Source organism: Protopterus annectens, chromosome 14.part0, assembly GCF_019279795.1.
Source record: "Protopterus annectens isolate FY-2018-M chromosome 14.part0, PAN1.0, whole genome shotgun sequence".
In the NCBI taxonomy this organism is placed as follows: domain Eukaryota; kingdom Metazoa; phylum Chordata; order Ceratodontiformes; family Protopteridae; genus Protopterus; species Protopterus annectens.
Window position 1 is genome coordinate 1164323641 of NC_056748.1, and position 26573 is coordinate 1164350213.

Consider the following 26573-nt stretch of genomic DNA (forward strand, 5'->3'; position numbering starts at 1 on the left):
CCTAAAAAGGCACTATAGGGGTGGCAAGAGCCTTGGCCAGTATCCGGAAGCCGAGGGGTGACAAGATGTAGGCCACCTCTGGCAAAGCAGAGGTCTTTCAATCATGTCAGTCCAGGCAGACAGATACTCGATCCCCTTAGAATGACACCAGAAACCAATTGTTGAAATCAAATTATTTTCTGCTTGTACTATGGTATCATTTTGGATGATGGTAGGATGCTGCTCAGGGCTAGGGTCATAGCCGCCTGGGCTACATAATCCAAGAGCTCCTTCATGTGTCTTCATGTCATCCAGAGAGGTACATCTCAGGTCATTCACACCCACATGTACAATGGCAGAGCCATATTTGTAGTTGTTGTTGAAGGACCTGAGTGTGTGTATTATGTGGTGGACGACAGGCAGCTGTTACCTTCTCCTTATTCAACCTAGTGAGTGGGACATCAGCGTGCCTCACTATTAAGTCACCTATGACTAGTGTGTTGGGCATGCTGTTTTGCCTTAGGGGCTTTGGTTGAGTGGCACACTGTTTAGGACAGTTGTGTGTGTTGCGTTGGTAGAGTGCGCTTCTTCCTTGGAGGCCTCTGCTATTTGGGTAGATTTTTTGAGAGCCTCCACGAAGGTGGGTGTGTAGTTTCTGTTTTTATGTGAAGGCAGTGCTGGTGTATGTTTTGGAGGGCTATGTGTACCATGTGGTGTGGTGCAAATGTTGACAAAGTCCTTCTGACCAGCTATTCTGGTCTTGGCTGGGGAGTGCGTGGCTTCCAATTTGGATATATAAGTGCATCTCTCGCAAGTCTGAGTGTTGGGAGATAACAGAAGAGGGTTGTCGGTGTACATGAGGCAGTTGCTACACTGCCTCAGGAAGCCAAGTTCACCAGGTTAAATAGGATAAACCAAAAGGAACTGACCTTCAGACATGCCTGGAGGGATGGGCATTAAGTACTGGAGCTGTTTCCTTGTAGTGCAGGTAGCACTTCTGTGAGCTACAATAATTGCTACAAGAAGTCTGGTAAAGTGCTAGACTAATAAGCTAGTAAAAGTGCAGGAGAGGAGAGAACTAGCAGACTTAAGGGAAAAATGGAAGAGCAGACTTTGGCACCGCTCAGAAACTTACAAACAGTCCTGGATACAGCAAATCTGTATCTGGACTAGACTAGTTACAGGAAAGGCAGGAAAAGCGCAAACATGGGCTTTTAAACCAGAAAGTTGAAAGATATGGGGAAACTGTCCAAACAGCCAATAAACTACAATTTCTGGGCCAGAAACCACTCCTCTTGTGGTAAAATTGGCTACTTAGTGCTTACCGCTCCCACTAACAAGCTAGAAGGCTTCCCTCCAATAAAGAAAGGCTTGGGGGGCTCAGAAGCTTACAAACAGTCCTGGACACAGCATATCTGTATCTGCACTACACTAGTTACAGGAAGGGCAGGAAACAAGCTTAGACTTTTTTTTTTTTTTTTTAACAGAAAAGCAGCTAAAACAGCACAAACAAATCAAGTGCAAGCTAGCACACGAGTGTGTAGCAATATTAAAGCAAATACAGTTTAAATAAATGCAATTTACTCAAACTGTATTTTGAACTGAACTCAATTACTGTTTTATTCAACTCTGAACAGTTAAAAAGTGCCAAAAAATATACTCATCAGCTGAGAAGCACACTCAGTCAGAACACAAGGAGGTCATAGCAAAGGGTTTTTTTTTTTTTTTTTTTAAGTAAAGTGGAAAAGGAGAAAGCATGAACAGAAGATAATTCAAGGTTAAGAACCTAAGTGGGTTGGCCTTCTTAAATATTCTCTCTGTATTGGGTAGAATGAGCTAATGACACTAGACAGGGAGGAGTGTCCCACATCAAATTTACAGTAGGGGCAGGCAACTGCAAAGCCACCAAGTATAAGAACAAGACACCAATGGAGGGAGGGGGTTGGAAACTTACATCTACTAGCTACACTATTAGGCAGAAAACACTACAGAAATGTTTATCACAACAGAAAAACAGCAGTGAGCCACTAAATGAAAGTTTTAAACAGATCAAAATTGTCTGTTTAAACCAAGATGTTTTAAAGACTTATAAAATGAAGCATGTGGCAGGCTACTGAATGCCTCTGCCTAGTCCAAAAATATAGTCTCACATCTTATATGCAAGGTTAAGTGCTTATAATATTCAACCATATTAGTTCAAGTACAATGACTTCTAATTCAACTATCTTGTTGCAAATATAACATCTATACAATATGGGTCTCATTTTCCAGAATATTTATGTATTTATTTAAATTTGTTGACCGGGAGTGTATGACTGGACGTAGGTCCATTTTCAGCGGAGGCCCGGGGAGAAAAGCTCCACAGTAAAATAAACAGACAGTAGTTACATTGGATTACATAGCGATTAACAATTTAACATAGCAATTACTTACAACATATTTACAGATGAAGAACACAGTACATCAGTAGACCACTAGAATCTTTATCTGTGAAGTACATAACAGACATTAACAAATGTTACAATGAGAAGTTCCTGCTGTATAATAAGTACTAGGCTTATGAGCATCTGAGTTTGCTATAATCAAGGTAGTTAGTGGAGTGGAAAGAAAGGTAGTGGTTGGATGGGGCGGATGATATTACAGTGGGAGTTTGCAAGGGCATAGCCAGCATGTTTTTAGGTGCGCTTTTAGTAAAGTTTTGAAGTGGGTGCATGATGGTATGGAGGTAATTGTGGGTGGGAGTGAGTTCCATAATTTGGCTATGGCATAAGAGAATAGTGCTTCACCAGCAGAGTTATTGGCTTTAGTGATCTGCAAGTGAGTTTTGTTGCTGGATCTTAGCGGTCTGGTGGTGCGATAGGGTTGGAGTAGATTCTGGAGGGATGGGACATTTAGTGGATGGTTTACTAGTTTGCGGGCGAGTGAGAGTTGATCCCATTGAAAGAGGTGAGGGAGTTCAAGCCAGCCCAGTTCAGCAAGTGAGAGACAGTGGTGACTACGGTAGGATGCCCCTGTGGCGAATTTGGCGATTTTGTTGTAGCAGGTCTCTAGCTTGTTTAGATCACATTGCCTTAGGTTGGTATATATTGGAGAGGCATAAAGTAGGGTGGAGATAAGGTGGGAATTTGCTACTGAAATATTTGCTGCTTTGGTGAGAAATTGCTTATTTCTGTAGAACGCTCCTAGTTTTTTGTGGACTTTTTTATGGTCATGGATATGTGAATGTCAAATTTTAGTTTGTCTATTTCCACTCCTAGCAATTTGGTGTGTTCAGTTGGGTATATAGTGGTGTTGTCTTTTGCTGTGATGTTAAAGTGAGAGTTGTTTTGAGTATGTTTGGTGGGTTGGAAGATGAGTAGTTTTGTTTTGTTTGGGTTGAGTATTAATTGGGCATCGGATAACCATGTTTCAACAGAGGAAAAGGCTTCCTGTGTGGCTTTTTGCAGTTTTGGTAGGGACTGGGCTGAGCAGATGATGGTCGAGTCATCTGCATATTGTATGTGAGTGCCATGTTTGGTGGCAGAGGCTAGATTATTGGTGTAAACAGAGAAGAGTAGGGGTCCAAGGATGGATCCTTGGGGAACCCCTATGGAGACAGGTAGTTGGAGAGCTATGTCATTCTGCCATACAACGGACTGTTGGCGGTCAGACAGGTAACTCTGAAACCAGTTGGTGACTGATTGTGAGAAGGATAGGTTATTGAGGACAGAGATAAGTTGTTTGTGTGGGACCATGTCAAATGCTTTAGATAGGTCTAGGAATGTAGCAGAGGAGAGATAGCCATTGTTTTTATGCTGAAGGATAGTGTTAGTAAAGGAGAGTAAGGCAGTGGTGGTGTTATGGTTTGGTCGGAAACCATGCTGAGTACTGGAAAGGAGGTTGTTAGTAAGGAGGTAGTCTGAGACTTGAGAGTGCATGCATCTCTCTAGTATTTTGGAGAGTGGAGAGAGAACAGCTATGGGGCGGTAACTGGTTAGTTCTGCGGAGGGTCCGCCTTTGTGGAGGGGAATTATATGCGATACTTTCCACAGTGTGGGAACGTAACTTTCTGACAGAGATTGGTTAATCAAGATGGATACTGGGTAGGCCAGAGCATCAGCTACGATTTGTAGGTATTCACTTGGGAGGTTGTCTGCTGCTAATTTGGTGGGTTTAAGTTTAGTTAAGAGTTGTTTTATGTTGGAGGTAGGTACAGGAGAAAAAGAGAAGGCAGTGGGGAGATTACTAGTTGAAGGTGTGGGTTGGAGGGGAGGGGGGTTGTGTTGTTTAGCTAGCGATAGTATGGCTTGGGTGAAGTGTGTGTTGAATGAGGTAGCAATATTTTCTGAGAAGTGAGGGATGTTAGGAGGAGGGGTACTGACTTTACCTGGGTGGAGGATGGAGTTTATGGAGGACCAGAATTGTTTGGGGCTGTGTTGTGAGGAGTCTAGGGCAGACTGGTAGTATTGGAATTTGTCCTGTTTTATTAGCTTTTTTACTCTATTGCGTAGTTCTAGGAATTTCTGTCTAGTTGAGGGGGTTTTGGTTTTGCGTCAGTGCTCCCAGGCTTTATCCCTGTTTTTCATTTCTGACTTGGTGGTTTTCTGTAGCCAATGGGAGGGTTGTGCTTTGGTTCTGGAAAATCTTATGGGGGCATGGTAATTAAGAAAGTTCAGGAAGGTAGTATTAAAAAATTCAACTGCGTCATCTAGACTGAGGTACTTTAGAGCATGCCAGTTACATTCTTTGAGGGATGAGATGAATGTGAGTGGGTTAAAGTTTAGTTTTTTACGTATTTGACGGTAGTTGACAGGTTTACCTTGATATAGGTATTTTTTGAGTAGGAATGTTGGGGAGTGATCACTGAGGCTATCTGATAAGCAGCCTGTTATATATGACTGGGGGCTCTTACTGACTAGTATCCAATCCAGGGTAGTGTGCTTGCTGGAGTTTTTATTTATCCTGGTTGGTGACTGGACTAGTTGGGTGAAGCCATGAAGGTGTACACGATGGGTTGGATTGTTGCCAGAACAGGATTGCCAGTCAATAATGAAATCACCTAAGATGATAGTTTCTTGGGGGAGATGGTGGGTAGACCAGCTAAGGAGGTTTTCTAGTGGAGGGATGTTTTGGCCAGGTGGAAGTAGCATTCAATTATGTTGATTGTTTTGTTTTTGGTTAATTTTGAGGTTGGTATATATTATTTCTTCATTGCCTATTTGTGGAGCTGATAATTTTAAGATCTGGATGTTTAGATGCTGTTTAAATATTATAGCTACACCACCTCCTTTTTTGTTTTACTCTTAGTATGCCGTAACCTGTAGGGAGTATTTGCTCACTGGTAATGTGCGGTTTTAGCCAGGTTTCTGTCAGGATGACTATATCTGGGGAGTACAAGTCTATGGTGGCATGGAGTTCATGGACTTTGTTGGATATACTTCTAATATTTAGACTTAGTAGAAGGAAGTCACTTGGCTTTCTATTGGCTGTAATATGTGAGAAGTTGTGGTTTCTAGTCTGATTATGAGGACTGGGGTTGGAGATGGTAGGGCCAGGGTTGGGGTGGATGTCTCCACTTAGGGTTAGTTTTGATATGCATGAGATTATTAGTTTTCTCAGTTTTTGAATGTGTTTGTTTATAAGGGAAACTTTATGATTGCGCTCTGTGGGTAATAGGTATGGTGGGAGGGTTACTATGTTAAGTTGTAGGGATGCTTTATGTTTGAGTAATATAGTTGGTAGAATATGTGGGGTGTGCATAGGGATGGTTCTTGAGCTGGTGGGAGGGGAGCTGAGTATGGGTGAGACATGAGTGGTGGTGTGAGTAGTAGTACAATGGTAGTGGTAGTGGTTGAGTTGAGTGGTTGAATAACCAAGAGGCATCATTCAATGAAATTGTCTGTAATGGCTGTGAGACTCACAGCTATAAAATTCAATTTAATTTGCTTTGCCTTTTTTGAAAATTGTTATGAATGATTTCTTCCATGTTTTGAGTACTGAGGTCTTCTCTTAAATTCACAATTCATACTGCTGGTATGGTCCTCTGGAAGAGGCCTGTTTAACTTTCACCAATACTTTACCTATTGAACAAGAAGTAATTACTGGACAAATTTCGGACTGTGATTTGTTCAAAAGACTGTTTTATTTTGCTACTTAATCAGCAACAGTTGAGAAATATTTACTTAAGATGTCTACTTCATGCTCTATTAATTTTAAAGTGAATTAGAATATTTAAAAAAATTGTCTCTGATTATGGCCCTTTGATTCCCATTAATATGTCACCTTTATGCCCTATGTCCTGTGTGAAGAGCACATGTGACTTATGCCACATACAAGATCTAAAAGCTTTGTTACACTGATCAGATGTTGGGCTATCCTTCGCATGAGATCCCTAAGGTGAAAAATACTGCAACAGTAATATGGACGAACATCACTTACTTCACAGAGAGGATTGTCGAGATCTGGAGTAAACTGCTTCCCAGGAAAATCAAAGACAGTGACAGCTTGGAAAGTATTAACAGATTAAAGAAATATTTTAGTCATAACTGGTTTTCCTTGTACTGGTAGACAGACTGTACACTTTTGCAGATTTTTTATAATCTGATCTGAATTTCTAGATATTTTAATAAGTGTCATGGAATCTCTTGCATTTACAAGAGTCACTGCCAGCTAAGATTGATGGGATCTTGTTTTAATGGATCATCTGAAAGATGGTGCCCTCAATAGTGCAGCATCTCCTTATATTGCACCACAATCTGGGGGCAACATACAAATAGCCTTCTGTTCATCCCAATAACAAAGGAAAGTGTACTATTTGCTAAATTACCACCACTGCTGAAAGAAAGAAATAAAGTCATATAAAACTGAGAATCCACCTCCAGCAGGCGCCTTTCCAAAAACACTAAAGGGAGAGAGTGAAATATTCAGCTTTAGAGAATAGACTTACTGTATATCAGTACCCTGACTGCAGAACAAGGGTTCTCCAGCAGGGTATTAATGTACAAGGAATGCCCAGTGAAAAATAAGTCTGCTGCTTCACAGCAGCTTATCAAGTTGCTGTGGAGCTTGGACTGAGAAAAACAGAACGACCACCATTATTTTACGCTCGTTAAGCAGCACATTTGCTGTTTAGAGTGTGTAAAATAAAATAAAAGTAGAAAAAGTGCGTGTATGTGTTTGTGTGTGAAAGTGTATGCCTGTGAGACATAGACTGGCTATTCAGCTATTTTACACTGGCTGAACAGCACTTCTGTTGTTTAGGGAGTGTAAAATAAAAAGCTTGTGTATATGTGTATGAGAAAGAGAAAGTATGTGTATGCATGTATGAAATAAGAGAGTGAGATGATCATGTGTGTGTGTGTTTATGTTGCTGTCTGCTTGTGTGAGTGAATACATGCATGAAAGCAAGAGTGACTGTGTGTGTGTGTGTGTGTGTGTGTGTGAGGGGGAGAGAGAGACTGACAGCAATCATGTGTGAATGAAAGCATGTATGAAAGCAGAAGTGACTGTGTGTAAGAGACAGAGTGAGAGCGATCTTGTGTGAGTGCGTGCATGTATGAAAGAGAAGACTGTGTTTGTGTGGGACAGAGATTGAGAGAGCGTGAGAATGATCTTGTGCGAGTGAATATGTGTAAGAAAGCTGTGTATGAGAGAGAGAATGGGCTCTCTAAAATTGTTGCGTTTTACTTACATTTTTCTTTTTTTAAGTACTATTTTTTTATATATATATTTTTGATGTAAAATGCTTCTTCCAGCACCATTAACATGCACTACAGAAAGTTTAAAACATTAGGTGGAGGAAATATTTTACATAAAAAAAAATATATATATATATTATATATAGTACTTAAAAAAAAAACAATTTGACAGTGAGCCCATTCTCTAAGTGCAATAATGACTTCTCACATCTGTGTTAATGTGTAATTAATGCCCTTCCAGGGGTGCAAAGGCCCTCCGCCTGCAGTGTAGGGCCTCTTAACACCCCTGGGCGGGTGTTAATTACACATTAACACACACCCTGTCGGGCATTATTGCTTACTTGCCTACCTCCAAGACACAGACTTACTCCAATTCTTAAAAGCAATCAGTAGGGGAAGCACACCCTATGACACCACTCCGCTCCAAGAGCGGGATCATAAAAATGACCTATGCAAACATGGGGGTCAGTGAGTGGTCAATGAGCATGAGGGGTCTAAAGTAAAACTCAAAAAATGCAATGCACCTCATAGTAAGGACAGTTGCTATTGGTCTGGTGCAGGCATTCTACTGAGGACAGCAGGAGTGAACTCCTGTATTCACAACTAAGATCCAGTCCACTGCTAAAACTCTGCACCCTAAATTACAGACCTTCTCACTCAGAGACTCCACAACAAGGGTAGATCATACCAAAAGGAGTGAGGGTATTGCAGGAGGAGATGAAGCATAATTCAAGAGGTCACTACCCATGCCCATGGCTTGATCAAACTACGGCTGAGTTGGATTGGGTGTGGAGTGGATAGTTTCAGCACCATGGAGTACACTCCCTAGGATGGAACCAAGATATGTGCCTGCTCAATACTGGTTAAGAAAACGAGTGTAACTAAGGAAATTATTTTTTTGAGCTGGAATGCAGGGTCTGAATTGCCTAAATACAGTAAGGGTTAAGTTTAATTCTGGTAGTTGCCAAAAAAAAGCAATTACTAGAAAATGGGAATCAAAATGTAAACCAACTATATCTGAAGTAAGAGATAAAAGAACAGGAAGTGGGATCTTTAGAAAAGGGTAGGAGTAAATTACATAGGAAAACATGGAAATTGCGGGAACAATACATGCAGAAAAATGTTTTGGAGGAGGAACTATGTTTAAGAGAAGGCAGGGATTGAACAATGTAGTGTTGTTTTGACTATATGATATATGTGATGTATAACATTTGTGAATGTGAACTTGTTAATATGGTTTGATTACTTTTCTAGAAATCTAAGTTTGCCTCTGTCACAAATGATAATTCAGTAAAGGTGTTGAAAAAAAAAAAGATATATGCCTGCTCAACAATCGCAAGTCTGTCAAAGAAACGGAGAATGAGGATAGGATGAAGTCACCAATGCTAAATGACAATCTCTGCCCCAGAGGTTAGAGCAGCTATGGAAAAATACTCACCAGTAGGAGGAAATAATCCCAGCCAATTCTACAATGTAGGATAATTCACCAGGATAAAAATCCACCCATTCAGTGAAGTAAGGAGTACTCCCTCCAATATTGCAAGAAGCTTTCACCATTTCAGTGCCAAAACCAAATGAAATACAAATCTTGCTTCCTTTATAAAACACAAAGAGTATGCAACTGCAAGGGTATCTGCCAAAGTTAGCAAGAATAGATATCTGAAATGTGCAAGTGTCAGTAATGAACTAGTAGGCACAGGGGATGAACTCATGTATATCACTGATGAGTGATATGGTGTGTGTCATTGTAGGCACTCTTTCATGTTAAAGAGCAAGTAATGCTTAAAATAATAACAATAATAAATGCCAAATTCAGACTGATAAAAAAAGGATAACACAACCTTAGCTCCCAATCAAGGATGGTCCTCAGTATTAAGATAGCAGTTTTCAAAAAAAAAAAAAAGAGAGAAAGATTTTTTTTTTTTGTGGAGGGGTGTCCAGAACAGCATCTTTGACATAAGGCTTACCAAAGAGGACATTATACACACAACAGAACTATAAAGAATTTAAATGCATGTAATCCAAAATAGAAAGCTATATGCAGATCTACATGGAATGGATTAGACTGGTTTACTTTGTGCAAAACTACACGCTTTGAAGAAATCTCTCAATGCACTCAAAAAGGCCAGGACAGCAGGTACAAAAATACAATTCACCCTTGCTACAGAGTAGCAGGGAAGTATAGCTGAGCTGTGAGCAAATACTCTTGTTTGTACTATATAAAGCAGATAACCAATTGATAACTTCACTGGGAAAAGTTCAGTAAAACTAAATTTCAAATCAAACATAATGAAAGCAGGTCTTAAAACAGCAGCTGTAAGAAATGATTTACAACAAAAGATATTTTGCTGCAAATGTGAAGAAAAAGGTCCTGGAATCTAGTTGCATATATTAATGACTGTAAAGGATGCAGCGTTTCTACACCATCACAGAACATACAATTTAGATTTTAGGCAAGAGTGTAACATTACCAAGCTATTTGATTATTTTTAGTTCACAAAAAACACCCTGTATACCAACGTCACTAAATAAAAATCAAATTAATATGCAGAATGGCTGAGTGCACTATCTTTAAGCCAAACCACAACATGTCAACCCCCCTATCTAACTTCTGTTGCTTGTCATTAGTGAAACCAATTACGTTTCTGTTTAAAAATCACCCTCAGGGATTCTGCTAAAGGTCAAACAGTGAGGGCAGTTGGCTCAATAAGATCAAAAATGATCATACCAGTGGCAAATGTAAAATATCACTTCACAATCTCTTGACATACTACCAGTAGATATAATAGTTAAAATAGCCTGTAGTAACAAATTAAATAGCGGATCAGCAGCAAAACAAGATGAAAAAAATGCAAGTACTTGAAATATATTAATTTATGGATTAAATAAAATATCTCAGAAAGCAAGAGATGATTTAATCCAAAAGCAGTAGCAAATTAAACCAAAAGCGGTCGGAAGTTAAATTACTGGCAACAGTGGGTACTGGGTAGAAGTTAGCAGACGTGTTTACTTGAGTGGTTTTAACATTCTTAAGGTCAACAACCCCAACTTTTGGCTAGAAGCACGGAAATGCAGTAATTTAAATTACGACCGCTTTTGGTTTAATTTGCTACTGGCTTTTGGATTAATCATCTTTTGCTTTATCTCTCACAGTCGGTATTCCCACCTTCCTGTATTTTCCATCTGAAGGGTCAGAGACTCTCTCTACTTTAAAGTCACTAAATAAATTAAAGCCATTACCAGATGCATCAAGAAAATCATCACTCAATACTAACAGAAAAAACTCCTTTAGTTCATTGGTTGCTACATGGCACATAGTCCTGAAGACCATTAAGGAGCCTAGCCCAAAATCTCATCTGCCCCAAAGCCCTACCTGGTTAAAAGACTTGCCCAAAGTCACAAGATAAAGCAAATAAAGGCGGAAAGATTAAAGCATGTACCCTTGGAACAGGAAACACCTATTTAAAGAGAGTTATGTATTTAGCATAACTTGGAATCTGTGCTATCCAGAGTCATTATTCATCACTGATGAGTTAGATCTCGCTTGCTGCGATTTCGCTTAAGACATGCTTTCTGTAGCTCAAGCAAAAACTTTTTAGTTAAGCATGCTATCATCCTTGCGCAGAGCAGGCAGAATGGAAAGAACAGTCCGGAACTTCGACTTCTTGACCGACAAATTTAAACACTGAGGTTCAAAATAGGACGTAGGTACCCATTTTTTTGGGGGCACCAAAATGAAGTGAGAGTAAGTTATGGACCCTTGTTGTTCTGCTGGGACCACCTGGATGGCTATTTTTTTGAAGAAGGTCTCAGACCTCTAGAAGGGCCAACTCCCTTTGGCAGGGTGGAATGTCTGGGAGAGGTTATTGAGCTGGAGGGGACTGAAAAAAGGGTATGAAGTAAATCCTGGGCACGATGTAAAACACCCACTGATCTGAGGCAGTAACTGTCCAGGCTAGTGGGCAGAGGGAGAGACGAAGCCCGACTGCATCCAAGGTAGGACAGCTGGCCCTCACTTAAAGCGCTGAGGGGGCTTCTCCCAGAAGGGTTCCCGGGAGGCATGGTTTTGCGGACTTCCTCTGCCTCTAGGGCAGTGTCTGCTGCCAAACCCCCATTCCTCGGCCGGAGGAAGAGGATTCCTGTGGAGCACCCTGGAAGGATGACTGAGGCCTGCGGAACCACAGTTTCTTACTACTCCTCTGATTTTTGGAAAAGGATCATTGGGAAGTAGAAAACCTGATCCTAACTGCAGACACATACTTTTCCTTCTGCTCGCTATGGGTTAAAGTTTCTTTGATCGAAGGACCAAAGAGAGTTGACACATTGAAAGTGGCATCAGTGAAAGATGCCTTGAACGGTTCCGGAAATCCGCAAAGTCAAGTATGATGCCTGATGGCAATGTCTGCGCAGCATTGGAGATCAACTGCATCGAGGCATTCGATAGAGATCTCAGGGTAGACAACTTCAGACAGACCAACTTGAGACTCTCTGAAGGTTGCAACTCAGAAAGGGAGGTGGAAAGCTCTGATACTAAGTCCCTTTGCAGCTGGGTAAAGTGTGCCATGTAAGTTGGTTGCTCACAGTGTAAACATAGCTGAGGCAAACAGCTTCCCAAAACAGTCAATTGCCCGGGACTCCTTGTTCAGGGGGGATGGACCTTGGAGCTTTGTTCAGCCAACTCCTTTTTTGTAGATGCAGCCACCACAATAGCATCAACGGGAATGTTCTTGCTCCCAAAGGCCTTGTCGGGACTTAAGAACTTATTGGATCTCTTGGGAACTGGTTCCACTGTGTCCAGCTCCTTCCACGCCCTGTAGAATAAGAGCTGGACAAGCTCATCAGCAGGGGGAGACACCCATGCAGAAGATGGGCCAATCTAAAAGCTTTCAAAAACACGGATTCCTCCTTACATGGCGGGGGAGACTAACTGCCTCGCTGTTTAAGGATCTTGATTATGTTCACAAAGGACACCTCCTCAGACAGAAGTCTGAGGGACCAGTCTCCTTCCTCGAAATCCTTGTCCTCAGTCAGCCAGAGACTGTCATTTCTATCACCCGGAAAGTCGACAGGCTGAATGAAGCCCCCACTGGCCGCAGCCATCAGGGATGGAAGAGGTGAACCTGATGCAGCACCGATGTCTCCACATGATACTGGCCCCAAGCAGTCTAATGCGGAGGCTCCCTGGGGGAGGGAACGGTCAGAAAGCTCCAGGCCCGACCACATTCCCTGGCAACCCCCACTGACCTTGTGGGCCGGAGGCGCCACCAGCTCCAAGGGCAACGGAGTTGTGGCAGCCAGGAACCCTGATGGTGTGGGAAGGGAAGAAATGCCCCAACACCATGGGCCTCTCCCGGGAATGCCCTGATCCTGAGGGACCAAACCCAGATGGGTTGGTCGAGGAGAGAGGAGTTTTGTGGATGGCAAAAATCCCCTAGGCAAGTGAGCAGGGGATGGTAACAAGCCCAACATGATCTAGGCCTTGAGAAAGCTCATCATCCTATCTATACCTGAGCGGAGCAGACTCCTGGTGGATTGGGAAGAAAGTGAGGAATGATCTGACCCAGCTGAGGGCCTATGGTCTCAGGAAAGAGACCTGCTTGAAAGTCTCAGATCTGATCTCTTAATTCTGGAATGGGGAAGGGAACAGAAAAAAGCCCAGATCAAAACTGTCGGATCCGAAGGTCTGTTTGGATTGGAGGATGTAGAAGGTCTCGCAGTCAGATCAGAGGGCAGTCTAAGTTGGATAGGATCCAGAGACCTCACAGGCTCTGAGGTCTGTGATCCAACAGAGTGAGCTAGGGCTCTTGGAGCAGAGGGGCCCTAACTTGAAGCCAAGGAGGCTGGGCTCAGATCTGGGGAGCTGTGTTCAGACAGCCTCAGCTTTTTCGAAGGAGAATCCCTAGAAGAAGAAGACTTCCTCTTGGGATTCGAAGGAGGCATAGAAGGGGAACCTGAAACCAAGGAAGCCCCTTTGGCCAGCCTTTTCAGAAGTTTGTTCCTGTAATTCAGGAGAGCACTGGGATTGAATCTGGCACAAATGTTGCATTCAACCTCCAGATGTGGCTCTCCCAGACAGGAAACACACTCCTCATATGAGTTGGAATGGGGCATTTTCCGAACTACATGAAGAGCACCTTTTAAAACCAATGGGCTTTTCAGACATCCCACACACACCCACCACCTGCACACAGCACAAGAATAAAGAGGGGTCGGGGGGAACCAGGTAGAAAAAGGGAAGGGAACAGAAAAAGGCTACTGAGAGACCTGGGAAGAACGAGGGCGTGAGCCCGGGAAAGGGGCTTAAAAATATGTAAAACTGCCGTAAGGGGAGGAAACTACCCAAGGGAGACAAGGAGAAAGGAAGGGGATGAGAAGCAAAAAACCCCAAATAGGAAGGAAAAAGGATACTTAATTGAAAATATTTCACTTGAGCTACAGGAAGCATGTCTTGAATGAAATTACGGCAAACAAGATCTGACCCACCCGTAATCGATGATGACACAGATAGCATCAGATCAACTAGTTTAGTCCTCTAAGCTATCTGCAAGGTTTTAGGACAGGATTCATCTCAAAACACTGCAGAATACAGTATCAATCACATTGTATCATATTTAAAAACTGCACCTCAAATGTGTAACAATCTTATGGCTAAAAACTAGACCTATTTTATTGTAAATCCTTAACAAATACCAAGTGGCTGTTAACTACCACTTTTACAAATGAACAGTAAATAAGCTTTGGCTCATAACAAACATGATGTCCTTAACAGTACAGTTTAATATTAAGTTTAACACAAGGAATATTTATGGTTTTCTCTTCAAGTCCCCTCCCTTTAATTCCTGATGATCTAAAATGCTGAAATATGTGTTACTATCACAGATATTTTAAGAACGTTTCAGAAAGTGTTACTAAACCAACACATATTTCTTCCAAAGCACATACATATTCATAATACGTAGACAATCACATTAATATGTTGTGCTGAAACAAGACAATGAAAACCAAAACAACTTACATCTGCATTTCTGATGTGAAGGAGGACAGGGGGCTAAGTGTTCCACTAGTGAGGATGACACAACGCACACCTTGCCGAATAATCTCATGCATGCTGAACCCCGGACTAAAGCACCAGTAACTCAGAATCTTTCCTGCAAAACAATCAGAGTAAAATACTTAAAATAAAATGCTGAAAAAAGTATAGAAAATCACTTATTTGCAATGTACTCACAGTATTGCTCAATCTTTGAGAAGGCCCCTTTTAATGGACAGCAGGTTAGATTTCCTTTTTAAGACTCCTGTTATGGTAATTCTTTAACGATCTCAAATGGTTCCCACCACCAGGAAACAACAGAGTTCTCGTACTGCATTACAAGGCATACCTAGTTCCAAGCTACCTGGTAAAGAATCTATGAAACATGGGCGAATCACAGCTGTTGGAAAAAAAAGCTACAGAAGGCTATAAAACTCAAGACTTTTAAGACTTAGCAGAGAATGCTCAGCATGAAGTGGTTGCCCAACAAAAGGGGAACACAATAAGGTAAAACCACATACCTTCTGCACAGGACCCTCAAAGACCAAATGATATCGGTTATGCTCATCTAGCTGCAATATCTTTACTATTAAACTTTCAGTATAGTAGGTAACAGTATGTAACATTCTACCAATATCCATAAACCTCATTAAAGGGAATACAGGAGTCAAGACAGACGAATTGAAAGAAGACCGATTAAAAAGTAGAATTCTGAGGAAAAAGTGCCAAAGACAGACTAGTGAAGACCTAACTTGTACTGCTTTGTAAAAGTATGTAAGAAAAGACCAAGTGGCCATGGTAAGCTGCCCCTTGGTAAAAAATGATGCCCCCCCCCCCCATCCCCTCAGGACTTGTCTGTTGGTTCCACTCTAGGCATCCAATCGGCCCATTTATTCTCAAGGTAGAGAAGCCTGGTCCAGAGCTAGGTGAAAGTCCTACTGTCCATTTTCTCCCATCTGGCAAGCCTGGCCACCTGCTGCATTCAGCAGCAAAAGTCAAGATTATATGAGGGAAAGAAATGTATGGCCACCTGTAAAGATGGACTTGTGTCAAGTGTTATAAAGAATGTGTTGGGCTATTTTTAGTTATGATGATTTAAGGAAGTTTTTAATCGAAAGCGCGGTGGTGGTGCAGCGGTAGCGTTGTCGCCTCACAGTAAGACATTGTCCTGTTAGATTCTCAGCTAGAGCGTCTTCTGTGTGGAGATGTGCGTGAATGGGCGTACCTTCTTTGAAGGTTGTGCGTCAGGGCCGGCAACTCGGCATGTAAATATCTACTGTCAATCATTAGCGGACCGGAGTTCCGCTGTGGCGAACCCTAACCGGGAAAAGCCGAAAGACAGAACAAGAGTGTTTTAATCGACTTCTACTTCTAAAGATGACTCAGTGACAGGTTTTACTTGATAAGTGCACTACAGTTTTTGCATTCATAAAGGAGACTTAAGAGAAAGGCAAACTGTGGTAGTGCTAAACCTGGTAATTAAGATAGTTTTAATTGTATATGGGAGATAAATAAAACATAAGGCAGGAAATAGCCCAACTGTACAGGTCTGCTTGGCAGCTGCTAATTCACACATGGACAAAGGTCAAAAGGTAGAAATATTACAGGAGCAAATTCAAAGACCTGTGGGCCCTGACCCCTTCTGGATTTTATATGTAGATGACAGAGATCGGAGTGCAGCAAAAGCAATGACTGGTCTTCAGGGATGTAGGATCCCCGCAAAATAAATAAATAAATAAATAAACTGAGAATTGTTGTATGCAAATGACAGACTTGAACTTCAAAGTCCATCTGGTGGATCTGATAACTAGGAAAAAGTTCTTTAAAGTGAGAAATTTTGATTCATAGCGTCAGCCTGTTGAAACAGCCAGACAGCCTGTCAACTATGAATTTCTGGCACTGAGAAGGAATGGCATTCTTAACCGAATCAGAGAGCTGGAGTCTTTCCTTCAGGAATTACATAACCCATCAATGCTGAGCTAACATTCTGCTCTATGAAAGGCAGTAAAAGTACCATGACAGCACACACCTACCTACAGACTGTAGCACAAATGAAGATCAAACTGAAGAGGTGCCTACGATTATGCCAAGAAAATTATAAGATCAACAACTGGCAGTTTATGCACAGGATTACAACTAAGATCTGTTGGCAAGCTGTTGCCTAATATAATATGTAGTAGAAATATGTTTTCAAATCCCATTACTTAAAAATTATGTACTCACCATAACAATGCATCTGTGTTGACCATTTTCATTCTTCCTCAACTGATGGGTCTAGGATCCGACCTTGTAAATGACTTGGCTGCTTTTATCAACAATTTTGGATCCATCTCTCGAGAGCTTCCCCTTTACCTACAATGCCCTACTAACCCAACATACCTCAGATTGAGTTTGCTGCCTCCAATAAACCAATGCTGCCACTATAAAGAATCTAAAAGGTTGAGGTAATAGAGAGAAAACAGCAACTCAAACAAGGAACAGTTCCCAAAGAATTATCTCTTAGGTCTCTCCAGGTGTAAAGGGAAAGGGTAAGGAGGGTGGGAAGTTGAGGAAGAAGGAAAATGGACAACACAACTGTACAGTTATGGTGAATGCATAACTTTTGTATCTGATGTTGTCAATTTCATTAATTCATCAACTAATGAGACAGAGCCCCCAGTTAGATGAACCCTGGGTGGTGGTCATGGAAGGATACTTCGCAATAACAGCCAAAGGCAGCTCTCCTAGGAATCTAATCCAACTTATAATGAGGATAAAAGGTATGAGCACTAAACCAAGTGGCAGTGGGAACAAATGTCATCTACTGATGTTCTTTTTTTTCCCCCAACACCTTTACTGAATTATCACTTGAGGCATCGGAAAATTTACATCCATATAAAAGTAATCAAACTATATTAACATTGACAAACATTACACTTCACATATACCGCTTCTTCTTTCGGCTTTTCCCCGGTTACGGGTCGCCACAGCGGATCACCTGTCCGCTCATGATTGGCAGTGGAGTTTTATTGTGTCGAGTTGCCAGCCCGGTGCCCAACCTTCCACAGAAGGTGCACACATGCACTCAATCATGCCTAGGGCCAATTTAGAGTGTCCAATCCACCTACAGCATGTATTTCGGATGTGGAAGGAAACCGGAGCACCCAGAGGAAACCCACGTGACCATAGGAAGGACATGCAGAGTCTGCACAGAAGGTACGTCAGCCAAGAATCGAACCGGACAGCCTCTTGCTGTGAGGTGGCAGTGCAAACCACTGCACCACCGCTGCCACCTACACTTCACATATACTGCTATATATCATATAATCTAAGCAATAATATTCTAAACTATTCAACTCTTGCCTTTTTTTTTTAAACAAAAAAAATCTTGCCCAATTGGAAGTAATGTCTTCTTACTTTGAACAAGCAAATAAGAGCACTAGTGAAATCCTCTAAAGCCACCTTCAAGTCCAAATTAGCCACATCTACTAGAGACAATCATAAGGCCTTCTTCACATATGCCCGAAATCTCAAAGGGAGCACCCAGATCTGTTCAGAACTGGTGGTCAAGGACACCACATACACAAATGCTGTAGATATAGCCAATCTACTGGCTGACAGATTCAGTGAAAACTTCTCCCCTCTGTCCCCCCCCCCCCATCAGTAAAGTAGGACATCCCCAGTACCTGCCCCCCACACTCCCTATCTCTAAGGAACAGGTTATCACTGCCCTCTCAAAGGCAAAAAAATACAGCCTCCATGGGACCAGATAACATCCCTGGCTGCATCCCACATGAACTTGCAGCACCATTAGGCACCCTATTCAACCAAAGCCTGATTACTGGCTTTATCCCAGCTGAGTGGAGGACAGCCACTGTCATCCCTTTACACAAAGGTGGAGCATCCATCAATCCAGTAAAATTATAGACCCATCAGCCTAACTAGCCTGATCTGCAAGGCCATGGAAAGGATCATGGACCTCATTAACAGGGACATTGGCAACCTCGAAATACTCGACCCCACAGAGTTTGGCTTTGTCAAAAGAATGTTATGTCGGTCAAATCTGGTCATCTTCTTTGAGACAGTCACCAAAACCATGGACGAGAGGAAGACTGTGCACACCACCTACCTTGACCTGCCAAAGCCTTTGACACTATTCCCCACTCGGCCGTAGTAGATAAACTCTCTCAACTAGGCATCAATCCACATGTTACCAGATGGGTAGCAAACCGGCTCATTGATAGAACCCACCTAATCAAAAATAGGGGAAGCCACCTCAAGCAGTTTACCCATAACGAGCGGCATACCCCAGGGATCTGTCTTGAGGCCTGTTATTTGGGATATACTTCTCTGAGGCGCAGGCCAAAACCAGTGGACTATGGCTGACCAAGTTTGCAGATGACTGCAAGTTGGGCGCAGTCATCAATTCCTCAAGTGATGTGGAGTCCTCCAAGAAGGCATCACCCAAATAAATGACTGGTGCCAAAAACATGGTCTCAAGCTGAATGCCAAAAAATGCATCATCCCCTTTGGGGAGAAAGACATCCCCACATATCACATTAATAATAATGCCCTAAGTACACAATCAATAGTGAGGGATTTGGGGACCCAGGTTGACAGCAACTTGACTTTTGACCACCATGTTGCTGCCATTGTATGGAAAGCTTTCTACATGGCCCACCTCATAACCAAGGGTATCTCATCCAGGGACAAAAAGGTCATAACATCCCTGTATTTTTCCCTTATAAGGCCAATTGCTGAGTACAACGCTCCCTACCTTACAAAGCATATGCAGCAGCTGAAAATACCACAGAGGTTCCTCACCAGGAAAATCCAGGGCCTCAAACATCTACCTCACACAGAGAGGCTAAAAGCCCTATCCCTCTACTCAGTTTCATACAGACTCCTCAGGGGTGACCTCGATTTGCCATATAAACCAATCTCAGCCCCCCGCCTTGATGGGACTGCTGCCTAACCGCAAGTCAAGCTCCACTCCAGAAATCCGTACACATGACCTCAACTTGGTCTGTGATATCAACAGGATTTGTTGGTGGGACAGATTTGTACCCCAGAGCCTCCCCCATCTGTGGAACAGTCTCTGTCTCCACATCAAGCAGAGTACCTCATCATCCCTTTTTAAGCGCAACCTGGATAACTGGATGGGAAATAGAAAATACACACCTGGGATTCCACCTGTGTCCCTGCTGGACAGGGGGTTTGGGTGCTGACTTTTCTAAACATGGGCTAAACTCTTGGCAAGGCTTATACGGGCCTCAGGGCCAATAGCCTAGTAACCTTCTATAATCCTATGATTTATTAAACCATCGCTTACTACATATGCAACCATACATTTACATAAATGAAAACAAACAGCCTACACAATCCTAGTTGCAAGCATTTTACATCACAAACCAAACTGACACTCCCAGTTGCAAACATTATACATCACTTATAATCTACCCAAGCTTTCTCACTCAAACCTCACATAGCTCATTTAAGTTCTGCTGCCTTTTAGATCTCCTTCCTCTCTTGAATGTATTGTTCCCACAAGTCCCATTTTTCCTATGTAGTTTGCTCCTACCACTTTCAAAAGATCTCAGTTCCAATTGTTTTTTCTCTCTCTCACGCTGTTCATTACTTCCAGTATAGTTGGTTTAGATTTTGATTTCCATTTTCTAATTTCTTTTTTGGTAGCCATCATTAGACACAGTGAGGCCTTACCACTTATTGTGCAACTTATAAACAAAGCTATGGCATTTAAGTTCAAGTAAGTCATTGTTCCACTGTATTCGGCATTCATCAGACCTATCACTGAGTACAATGCCCCCCCCCCTCTTTGGTATGTACCTAATCAGGTATAGCCAACAACTGGAACGTCCACAGAGGTGCCTCACTAAAGGAATACAGAGTGTAAGTAATATGTCCTATGCAGACTGCCTTAAGGCCCTATCCCTGTATTCTGTCTCCTAAAGGATTTTGAAAGAAGATCTATACCTGGCATACAAGGCATTGTGAGAACCCACTCTGATGGGCCTCCTGCATATCCACAAAACAAACAGCAGAACTACCCATTCTGAAGACTTAAACCTAGCCTGGAATATAAATAGGACCTGCTGGAAAGATAGGTATGTATCTCAGAGACTACCCAGTCTATGGAACAGGCTCCCCATCCATGTGAAGCAAAATTCCTCCCTAATCCAATTCTCAACAGTCTCCTTACTCCTTTATCTGTTTAAAACATTCATTTAATGGCTCACTGCTGCTATTCTGCTGTGATAAACATTTCTGCAGTGTTTTTCTACCCAAGTAGTGTAGGGTGTAGCTGTAGCATTGTCCATATTTAGGCTTGTGTTCTGGGCCTAGTTGTTTGTGTTTCAGGCCATCTTAGTTTAGCAAAACCCATTTTGCATTTCAGTGAGAGTGAAGTGTTTAGGGTCACTGGCTGACTGAGGTTACCTGGACTACGGCTTGGAGTAAAACTCTCATTGGTTCTTTTGAGCTTTTTTTAAAGTTGTTTCAGGTTTCAACTTTCTGTTAAAAAGTTACCTTGTGAGTGTTTCTGCCATTTCACACAGAGCTAGTCAGAGGAAGGACACTGAGCAAAACTCTGATCTGTGATAAATAACATTAAGTATCCTGCTTTTTGCTCATTTTTACTAGTTATTCCTCATTACAGATATTTATAGCACTTTTATTGTCTGCTGCATACTTTTTTTACTCTATTTTATAGCTAAAAACTAATCTGCACGACTGTATTAAAAGTGTCTGCCTCACAGGACCCAATAAATAAGGTTTTTACTGTCACACTGTTTGTAAATCTTTTCTAGCTAGTTTCACTGTGTGTGAGGTATTAAAACCATCTCTGCTTGACTACCATACCAATAATCTCCTTGAATTTCTGAATCCCTTACTTTCTTTGCCAATGGTTCTAAATATAATGCAAATAATAAAGGGGAAGAGAACACCACTGACTGGTTCCACTGCTCAAGCAGAAATTATGAGAGAATTTCTTCACCAAAAAGCTAAAGAAGCAGTCTTAGACCTCGTGGAATGTGCTCTAGGGGGTTTAGGCAAAGACAACCCTGTTTGACTGTAGACAGAGGATAACAAGCAATCGATCATTTGACTAAGTTACTTTAGAAACTGCCATGCCCAATCTCTTCCATCAAAAACATACACACAACTTGTCAGTTTTTCTGAAATCTTTGGTCCGATGGCGACAGAATTAAAGTTGCCTTTGCACATCCAAAAGATGCAACATGTATTCTCCCTTATTAGAGAAATTTAGAAAGAAAACTGGGAGGTTAATGACTTTAATATTAGACTCAGAAGTCACCTTAGGCAAAAAGACAGGTTGGTATGTGAGGAAAGTTGGGAATTCAGATACATCTAGCTGACGTAATAGCAGCTAGAAAAATTTTTTTCAGGATACAAATTTAAGATCTATCTTGGGTGAAGGTTCAAATGGGCCTCGGGTTAGATCTTGAAGCAGGATAGTTAAATATCAAGGAGGAGTAGGGTGCTTCATTGGGGCCTAAGTAAGAAGGTACCTTTCAGAAAGGCCTTGTACAACCCAGAAGAAGCTAAGAAAAAAATGATTTTTACCTGAATGGAGGTTTGAAACAGCAGCTAACTGCACTTTAATAGTAAAGAAATTAGCCCCCACCTGAAAAATTGAAGTGAAAAACTCAAGAACAGCTGCTATAGGTGCAGAAAAAGGGTCCAAATCTGTGTTAAGGGCCCAAACAGAAAACCTCTTCCATTTACCTTTGTAAATGTTGCTAGTAGAAGCCTTTTGAGAATACAAAATATGTCAGACTGGGCAGGAAAGCCTGACGTGTCTCTAGCCATCAGTGAAACTGAAGAAACCATGTGATCAGCTTGAAGCCTGCTATGCTTGGATGCGTCATCACTGATGGATGAGACAGAAGGTCTGGAGTAGGGTCCAGTATCCAGGGAGAATACGGAAGATAAGGCCACAGGAAGGGAAACCAAATTTGATGAGGCCAAAAAGGTTCAATGAGGAGAGCTCTACTCTTCAACTAGTATGCTTTCTATATGACTGTGGTTATTAGAGGTAACGGGGGAGGGGATAAGCATAAAGGAAACCGGTAGGCCAGTCGCAAACTGGAACATCTTTCTGTGACTTCCCCAGAGAGGGGATCAGGGCAAAGAACCTGCTGCACTTGCTGTTGAAGGGAGAAGCGAAAAGGTTACAGCATGGCTGGGAATGGAAAATTCTCTCTCTGCCACTTTGACAAACCACTAGTGAGGCATCAGAATGCACTTAGTTTGTCTACAAGCATGTTGGCTTTCCTTCGTGTGTATGTTGCTATGTGAAATCAGCAAGAAGAGACTGTCCATTGCCACACTCTCACTGCTTCTTGACATACTGGATAAGATCCAGTTCCTCCGTCTGTTGATGCACCAGACTACAGATATTTTCCATTTGTATCGCAGTTGTACCAGAGGGGAGAGTGTTTTGAAAGGCCTGAAACACTAGGAGAAATGCTGTCATTTCCAGGACATTGATATGCATACTGATATCATCTGAGGACCATATTCACAGTTCTGTGCTTCCCAGGTAATGCCTTCCACCCTAGCTGGGAGGTGTCTGTGGTGGCAGTGGGAAAATGAATGGATGACCTTGGGAAACTTCTTCCAAGCAAATCAACAACAGAAGATATTTTTTTGCAAGTCTGAGTGATCCTGACTGTACCAAACAAGGGCTGCTGAAGAACGAACGACTGTGCTGACAGAGCCCACTGCAGAATCGCCATATGAAATCTGGGTAAAAGAAACAGTGTGATTGCTGCTGCCATAGACCCTAAGGCTTGCAAGACTAGAAGTGCTGGAGAAGAAGAATGTGAGATCAATTTCATGACCTGGGATCTGAGTATTTGTACTCTTGAGGGAGGAAGTGATGCTACCTGATTGATTGTGTGCAGATGAACACCTATGAACTCCAGACTCTGTAAAGGTGTGAGCTGTAACTTGGTGTAGTTGACTGTGATGTCTAGGTGAAGGCATAACTGGAGTAAGTAATCCATTGCCTGTAGGAGTAGCTGCCTGTTAGGGGTAATTAGGAGTCAGTCATGTAGGTACGGAAACACACCGAATCCCAGCAGTCTCAAGTGAGTTGCTACTATTGCCATGCATTTGAACACCCTGGGTGCTGTGGTGAGGCAGTGCTCTGAACTGATTATGACTGGGTCCCAGCCAAAAGTGCCTGCTCATTCTGTAATGTATTAGTACGCATCCTAAAGATATGTAGAGCACATCCAATCGTCCTTCTGCAGTGGGGGCACAAAGGACTAAAAATGTGACCATCCAGAAAAGTACAGTTGTGTACACTTACCATAACTGCAGATGTTCAAGTGTATTCACTGTTGCAGTCAACACATTTGGGTTATCTGCTTGCAGTAGCCCTCAGTCGGCCTGATTAACAAAGTCTTGGGTCCTGCGTCGGTTGCTGTCTCTTCTTCCATGATGGCAGGGGTATAAAACATGCAGCCGACGCCATTACGTCCGTTTTTCTTGCACCAGATGTCAGGTGCCCCCCTAATGGGAAGCAATTAAATATATAAATATACAAAGTTATACCTCCAACAAAAAAGCAAATACACCAAAAAGCGTTTAAGCATAGTAAAGGAGAGTAGAGGTATAGCCAAAAGAAGTCAGGGGGCTGGAGGGAAGGTAACCAGAACTGCAACAGTGAACACACTCAAACATCTACATTTACGGTAAGTGTACACAACTGCACTATGTTCTTCATGTTTCACTGTTGCAGTCATCACATTTGGGTAGATTCCCAAAGCTAAGGATGGGAGGAGGAAATTAGATAGCATTAGGACCAGCCATAAGGCCCTGCAAGACTGCAGTGGCAAAGCCAGCTCTAGATTTAGAGAAAATTGGCAAATGGTAATGCTTGGTGAAAGTATGTACAGAACTCCAGGAAGCAGCTTCTAGGATGTCCCTGTAAGGGACACCTCGGAGAAAGGCTGTAGAGGTAGATGCAGCCCTGGTTGAGTGGGGTCTGATCCCCTGTGGGATAGGTTTTCCATGGTACTTATAGCAGAAAAGAATGCAATGGCCTATCCATTTAGAAATGGTTTGCTTTGAAACAGCCTTCCCCTCTGTCCCTGCAGCAAATGCCACCAGCAGTTCTTCAGATTTCCTTTGAGGTTTAGTCCTGTCCAAGTAGACTCCAAGTTGTCTGTGCACATCTAGAGTGCAGTATCTGTTCCCTTTTGTTCTGTGGATTGGGAAAGAAGGTTGGCAAATGAATGGACTGATTAAGAGCCACACTAGATACTACCTTGGGCATGAAGGAGGGATTGGTTCTGAGGGACACCCTGTCCGCATGAAAGATGATGAAAGGCTCCACTGCCATAAGGGCCTGTAATTCAGATACCCTTCTTGCTGAAGTGAATGCTAAAAGGAAAGCTGTTTTCCAAGAAAGAAATTTTAAATCTGCAGTAGCAGCTGGCTGGAAAGGAGGAAGAGTGAGTTTCTCCAAGACAAAGTTAAGGTCCCAGGCTGGAGTGGGAGCGCTCCTGGGTGGTCTTAAATTTTTGGTCCCTCTGAGGAACTGCTTGAGCAGTGGATGAGAGAAGAGGGGAGGTTCTGTGTTATAATGAGCTGAAATGGCTGAGGCATGAATTTTGATGGAGGAGTAAGACAGGCCCTTGTGAAGCATTTCAGTTAAGTACTGTAAAATCTGAGGTAAATTGGGCACAGCTGTGCTCATCCCTTGAGAGTGGTTCCAGGCACAGAATCTTTTCCATTTTTCAGCATAAGATTTTCTAGTACTAGGCCTCCTTGCCTCAAACAATATCCATCACTGGTTTAATGAGGGATGGTAAAGGAGAGATTAGGTAATTAGCCAGGCTGCTAGATTCAGTGTTTTAAGCTGAGGGTGCAGAATCTGGTTGTCCTGCTGAGACAATAAAGTAGGGGTCTGAGGCAGGTGCCATGGGGCCAACAGTGACACACTGCGCAAAAGGGGGTACCAGTGTTGGCATGGCAATCAAAATCGTCTTTGGTTTGTCTTGTTTGATCTTTAGTAGTACTTTGGAGAACAGAAGCAGAGGAGGAAAGGCATAAACTGATAAGTTTTTCCAGCTGAAGGACAGAGCATCCACTTTCCAAGCTTGTTTGTGGGGAGTCCTTGTGCAAAATTTGTCCAATTGATAGTTCTGGGGGGAGGCAAACAGGTCTATATCTGGGCTCCCCCATTTGCTTGTCAACATTTTGAAAATCCTTGGTTCCAGTTTCGACTCATGTGGGTCCAAGAGGTTTCTGCTTAGTTCGTCTGCCAATGTGTTGAGTTTTCCTGGCAGGAATTGAGCTTGTGGATGCACTTGGTAGCTCAGGGCTGTGTTCCACAATGTCATGGCTAGTCTGCAGAGGGGGTAAGATTGTGTGCCCCCTGCTTGTTTATGTACCACATAACAGTGGTGTTGTCAGTCTTTACCATTAATTGTCCTGAAGAATGTGGTCCTTGAAGGCTGTCAGAGCATTCTGTACAGCTAACATTTCTTTTTGATTGATATGCAGGTGCATTTGACTTGGGTTCCATTTGCCCTGAATGCACTTCCCTGCCAGGTGAACCCCCATGCATAGTCTGACGCATCTGTTGTGTTTGGGCGGCATGGGGTAGTGTGAATGGTAGTCCCTTGTTTTAATGGCAGGCCTCTGCCCATCAAAGGAACTCTAGGCATAGGCAAGGTATGATAGGAATTATTGCTTCTAGATCCTGAGAGTGTTGACACCATAGGCTTTTTAGATACCATTGTAGTTTCCTCATATGCAGTCTTGCATATGGAATTAGAAGAATGCAGGATGTCATGAACCCCAAAGCCTGCAGAATTTGTCTTGCAGATAACTGGGTTTTTGTTGCCATTTGT

At 42.4% G+C, this 26573-nt stretch overlaps 1 protein-coding gene across 1 annotated transcript in view; it reads right to left on the reverse strand.

Moving 5' to 3' along the window:
• Positions 1-26573, reverse strand: part of RTEL1 (regulator of telomere elongation helicase 1) — a gene marked incomplete in the record, with an annotated part of 4697248 nt that overhangs the window by 3223602 nt on the left and 1447073 nt on the right. Inside the window, 1 exon segment of the mRNA XM_044056976.1 lies at positions 14671-14803. Coding sequence (XP_043912911.1) covers positions 14671-14803 — 133 coding nt within the window.